Consider the following 5,938-nt stretch of genomic DNA (forward strand, 5'->3'; position numbering starts at 1 on the left):
AGGAAAAGAATAAATTAATCAAGTAGTTTATTCGACAAGAAAATAAACCAAGTTTAAACATGTAATCTTGTTTGGTATTGAACTCGAGCTGAGCTCATGTTTGAAATAAAATTAAATAAAAAAGCATATACTTTTAGTAATAAGCTCAGCTCTACTCATTTACAGCCCAATCAATTGTTTTCAACTTTTGTTTTATTCTTTCTTTTTGAGACAAAAGAGGATATATACTATTAAGTACCTATTATGGAGCTTTGTAATGTCAACTTTGGTTGTTTTCTTCTTTCCCCTTCCTATGTTAGGGGACAAAAATACTAAAAGAACTTTTTCAATATAGATTAAATTTTGGCTACAAACTTAGCTGTAACCTAAAACTACAACTTTCACTATAAATATAAACATGATTATATATTTTTAAAATATAATCATTGAATTATATGTTCTTTATGTTCATAATAGACATATCAAATTTCATGTTAATCGGATGTAATTTACTATTCGATTTATAAACTTATTTTTTATGCATAATTTTAGATTACAAAAAATTGAAATTTAAATATTTAATTGATAATATAACTGATGATCTTTGATCTTTCGGAAATTTGCAAGCATGGAGGATATAAAAAAATGTAATCCAATAATGAATTTATAAAAATTCACATTCAATAAAAAGATATTGAGTGCAGTTGTAACCTTAGGTTACGACCAAGTTTGTTACCAAACTCCTTCAATATATAAATATAAGAAGTTCTTAGAGGAGTTTCCTCGCCCTTGGCTCTGCCTTTGTATGTCTATAGATTTATTAGTCACGACATAAAAACTTATAACATCTATAATCTCAAATGACAAATTGAGTCCTAAACATTTTTATTAGAAACGCTAGGAAGTGCTAGCTGAGTTACAAAACTCTTGGCCAAATCATAAATTATTAACTATTAGTTTTAAAAAAGATTTGAAAAATACAATGCTGCCCCTAACCTCCCTCCTTTAGCCTTTAACTAAAAACTTTCACAAACACTTACGTGTAGAATCCAAAACCAAATGCAACTTTATTAGCTCCAATAATAACGTAATTTGCCCATCAAATTATATATTTTCATGTGGGAATGTCATGTGCCGCTTGGAGTGTCATCTCAAAGGCATTGATCACACACGACTTGAACTTGTGGGGATCTAAGAACCCTTTCTCTGAGCCAACGGCAACCCTCAGATTTCCCATGTAGCTTACCATTGTAATTGTAAGACTCTGCAAAACCATCAAAATTAGCATATGCTATAGTGGCTAGAAAATATATGAAATTATCTAAAATTATGAACAATGGAAGCCATTATTTTGACGCTACTGCATTGTTTATCTTCAATTTCTTGACCATACTGATAACATCATTTTCCCCAATATTAGATGAATCTCTAATCCTTACCAATCCTATATTCATGGTAAGTCACAACTCGAAAACCTAATCAAGTTATACATAAGTATCAAAAGAGCTATAACCCTTTTTTTCTTTAACTTTTTTAGCCTATCTGTTTATGTACATCTTTTTAAAGTCTTCGGTCTTCCTCTCTCTCTTTTTTTTTTTTTTTTTTTTTTTTTTCTTTTTGGTCATTAAGAGACAACTATACTTAAACGAATTTTCAGCAATTAGCATATAAGCAATTGCCAAAAGGATACATCCAATCATACACCAGAAGCACAAAATTATAGGTAATGCTTGTGTAAAAGAATAGCTAAAAAGTACGTAAAATCAGAAGTCTCCTAATAATTGATACTTATGTAATGCATAGTCATTCGCCCCAAATAGACGGGGTTTGTGTGTGTGTATATATATATATATTGTTTTGCTTCTTCTTTCTGGGGGAGGAGATTGGGTTGGGTTAAAAATAAGACAGTTTTAAGTACTTCATTCAAAATTAACAGGAAAATATAAAAACTTCAATGTGAGATCTCAAAAAGAAATAAACAAAGCACTCTCATAAGATGGTAGCTAACTTTGAAAACCCGAATGTAGTTAATTTATGAGAATTTTTATATACCTGAGGTCCTTTAACGGTCATAAAGTATAAGCCTTTAACTGGATGTTTAACCAGAGCCATTTGTTCCACTGGCCCAATCATATTTGAGATCGACATGCTCGAGTAATTTGATGCTCTATGGATGTATTTAGATGCTGCCTGCCACCAACGCATGCCCATTGCCCATAGCAAGGAAAAATTCAGAAATGGCTCTTCAAAATATAGCTTGGTATATATTTTAAACATTCTCTGTTCTTTATAAGACAAAAAATTAACTAATAATTACTCCTTGTTTAAGTACTTTTCCCCCTCAAAGATAAAGGATATATATACTGAAAACCAGAAACGTTACAGTATCCATGAAAGGACCAAAGCCTGTAGTACAATCAGCTAGGAGCTAAAGAAGCAAACTTCTTTTAAGTACTTTTTACGTTGCTTTCACGGTACAGCCAGCTAGGAGCTAAAGAAGCAAACTTAAACCTCTTTAAGTAATTTTATGTTGCTTTCATAATACAACCAACAAGGAGCTAAAAGAGGCAAACTATAGCATCCCACATAAACAAAAGCCAAAAAACATGGAGCTAAAGAAGCAAACTTCTTAATTACTTTTTATGTTGCTTTAAGAGAAAAATTGTAAGAATTTTGAATGTAATGTTAGAATCACTGAATTTAATTATGTGGCTTGCTTAACTATTTATAAACCGTCCTTAAGGTTTAAAACTTTTGACTTCTTGGGGGGGGAAAAGAATTACAATTTAAAGACCATAGTCATGGTGGACAAGTATTAGACTTTCAAATCAAGCAACTTCATCTTAAACTATATAGGGTCTTTTTTAATTTGAAAAATCTAGAGATGTCAAGAGTAAAATTGTGTATGTACCTCAGGGCCTTTTAGTTTCTTCATAATCGACAATAGGCAACCGGTGAAGTATACAGATGAAGAGTTTCTCTTCTTCCTGATTATTTTGTGCACTTTCAAAACAAACTCAAGGGGGTTTGAGGATTTAAGATTTGTGAACTTTGGTATTGATACATGTAAGAGACCGAATTGGTTTCCCCATGGTGTATCGGATTCAGGTTTGATCATCTCTTTGACTGACTTGTAGCCCTTAACTGTCCTTGTACTGAGCAATACTATTGCTGTGGAATCCGCTTTGCTTGATTTCTGGCTAACCTCTTGCATATATAACCGGGTGCCAAAGAAGATTATACCAGTAATTACATCATTTATGGTCTGCACTTGAGAATATATTCAATTGAGCAAAAATAAACTAATTCTAACCAAAGAACCAAATGAAAACAAGCTTTTCAAGTTTTAGTCCAATCATCTGACAATATTGAATGAATGGAAAAATATGAAGAAAAGAATAAGAAAATGAAGTGTTTTCTAGGTGAGCAAGAGCAATCAAAAATTTGATCTCACCATCAAAAATCTGATAGCTTAGAGCAATGGCATAAGTCTCTCTAAACTAGGGTAAGGGAAGAAAACCCATCCCCGCTCCCCACATTAGCTTTCCTATCCCTTCTATATATATTTGGGGTTTTGCTACAAATTGCTCCCTACTGTTCATTCCCCAAATCAAGATTTTAGTAGTTTTTGTATTGCGGTAATTGTGATAAAGAAAAATTGGTGTTTTGAAAAGTGAGAGAAATATTAATAAAATGAATGATGAAATAATATTTAAATAAAATAAGGTTTAGAATAGGAAATTTCATGTGGCTGTTTTGAAAATTGATTAATTAAAATAGGAAAAATAAGTTTTGATTCTAAAATAAGGAGAAAATTTTAGGTAAACTGATGTCATTGCTCTTAGTAGTTGGTAACTCGAGTTCCATTAATTAACAATGGGTTTGAAATTCTAGGACCCCAGTACAGTTGTGCTAAATGACGAATTGGTGGATAATCCAATAAAACCTGATGTGTGTATATATATATATATATATATATATATGTTGATCTTACCACTCCAAGCTTGTCCTTAATAAATTTGATATGATCCAGAGAGAATGTCATAGTTGATATTGTAATTGGTCGAAACTCCACTCCTTTTTCCCCAGACCTTATCGGAGTTCGATCATCTTCAATCAAATTGCTCTTTAACATGCTCCATCCAAAATCATGTATAGTGTTAAAGATCAAGGAAACGAGTTGGGACACCCCTCTGCTTAACCTGTCACTTTTTGACTCTGAGCGTTGGCAAAAGGGAAATGTTAGCGGAAGAGAAGGATTATCAGCTCTTTGCATACTAGAAAGAAGTGCACCCATGAGAGAGTAGCCATCACCAAGAGCATGGTGAAGCTTGAATATGATAGTACCAGATGCATTGCTTGTTGGATATTTAACAATGTGAATCTCCCATAGTGGTTTGTTCTGTGGAAAATGGTTCATTGCTATCTTTGATATGTAGTCATCAAAATATTCGTCATATGAACCAGGTGACAATTCAATAGGGAAAATGGGAACGTTAATGTGGTCTTCAAGCTTCACTTCTACTCTTTTCCATTGTTTCTCACCTTTTTCACCTGTGACCTGTTTTCAAATTCTCACTACTTAGTGCCGTTTTTTAAATAGGCTAAAAGAACTTCTTCTTTTTGCTTAAATACTACTTAAATTAAAGAACATAGTATTCTGGAAGAAAGGTAAATAATTACAAAATCATGAATAAAACAACTTCGCAAATATGCTATAGCCTAAATACTTTCTCATAGCTAGTTAACCATATTTAGCTTTTGCACGCGAATAACAACTTCATCTAATCAAACTGAGAAATTGAGAAATTTATGTGTAATATAAAAGGAGAGAGAGAGAGAGAGAGAGAGAGAGAGAGAGAGATGAGCACCATAATGGAGGAGAAACGAGGATTGATGGGGAGGAACACATCTTTGACCAATGACATTATGGAGGGCAGGTTGTTGATTGGAATCTCAAATTCCATAACAGCAATAATGGATACTGATAGCACAGAGCTGTTGAAGTACTGTCCAGTAGGACTTACTGGCTCCAATCCTTCCTCGAACTCCATTATTTGTAATGCGATCACTCTGGACAAAGGAAAACAATTTTTGCTTCACAGGTTCCTTTTTTTTTTCTTTTATGAGTTTTTAGCTTCACAAGTTGTTGCGTATGTTCCCCCAGCTTGAGACAACACACACACAAAAAAAAAAAAAAAAAAAAAAAAATTAATTAATGATATTAAACCGAACTATGACTATGATAAGCAAAAAGCATTCATGACATACACAGGTACAAAGATGGGCCCTGACCTAGGCTCATAATAAAAAAATTTAGATGTAAGTAAAAAATCGTAACTTTTGTTACAACTGTTCAAGTACTTAATAACAAATGGTGGTGAAAAAGTGGTGATTAGCACTATCTCAAAAAAAGAATTGGTGAAATAGATATTTCTATGAGGATCATGTGAAAGTGACAAGTAGTCAATTATAGTTTGTCACGTAAGATAATTATAGCAAAAATTGTAACTTTTTATATGATACTAAAATTTTTTAAGTACTCAACCTAATTTGCATTACTGTCCACATTGAAAGGTTAGACAGGTAGCAGAGCAGAGAGGGCTAATGCATGCGTGGTGGAAATTCACAAGATAAATAAAGGAAACAAGTACCTTTTTTTTTTTTTTTGGCTAATAAGAAGAAACAATTACATTTAAATAAAAAGGTAGTCCTTTTTCATAAGAAAATCCAATTGATTTTTTTGATGAACAAGAAAATACAATTGATATACAAGGACAAATAAAAAGAATAAATAAATAGCAAAGCAATAAAAATTACAGGACATGCACCTATATAGCTGAAAACAGAGTAATTAAAATCCCAAATATCAACCACTACCCACGTTGGGCAGAGTAGCACTTCCCCGAGTCTTAAAGGCCAGGGGCGGCGCTAAAGCATATTCAGGGGGTTGACTTCA

The 5,938-nt window shown here is 32.6% G+C and overlaps 1 protein-coding gene across 1 annotated transcript; it reads right to left on the bottom strand.

The window, feature by feature from the left end:
- Positions 1–771: 771 nt before the first annotated feature.
- LOC126695563 (wax ester synthase/diacylglycerol acyltransferase 4-like) lies at positions 772–5,144 on the bottom strand. The gene is made up of 5 exons (XM_050392367.1): positions 4,851–5,144; positions 3,974–4,540; positions 2,891–3,244; positions 2,032–2,169; positions 772–1,243 (listed from the first exon to the last, which is right to left on the bottom strand). Exons 1-5 carry the CDS (start codon positions 5,031–5,033, stop codon positions 1,094–1,096), a joined length of 1,392 nt encoding a protein of 463 aa, XP_050248324.1. The 5' UTR covers positions 5,034–5,144; the 3' UTR covers positions 772–1,093.
- Between the last annotated feature and the right edge of the window lie 794 nt (positions 5,145–5,938).

Source organism: Quercus robur, chromosome 8, assembly GCF_932294415.1.
Source record: "Quercus robur chromosome 8, dhQueRobu3.1, whole genome shotgun sequence".
NCBI classification, from domain to species: domain Eukaryota; kingdom Viridiplantae; phylum Streptophyta; class Magnoliopsida; order Fagales; family Fagaceae; genus Quercus; species Quercus robur.

Excerpts from the sequence above, each read along its gene's own strand:
- LOC126695563 (XM_050392367.1), bottom strand. The coding sequence starts at position 5,033 with ATGGAGTTCGAGGAAGGATTGGAGCCAGTAAGTCCTACTGGACAGTAC. Across the intron at positions 2,170-2,890 it reads AGAAACTAAAAGGCCCTGAG|GCAGCATCTAAATACATCCA; the intron begins GTACATACACAA and ends CGTTGGTGGCAG. Across the intron at positions 1,244-2,031 it reads TGACCGTTAAAGGACCTCAG|AGTCTTACAATTACAATGGT; the intron begins GTATATAAAAAT and ends ATGGTTTTGCAG.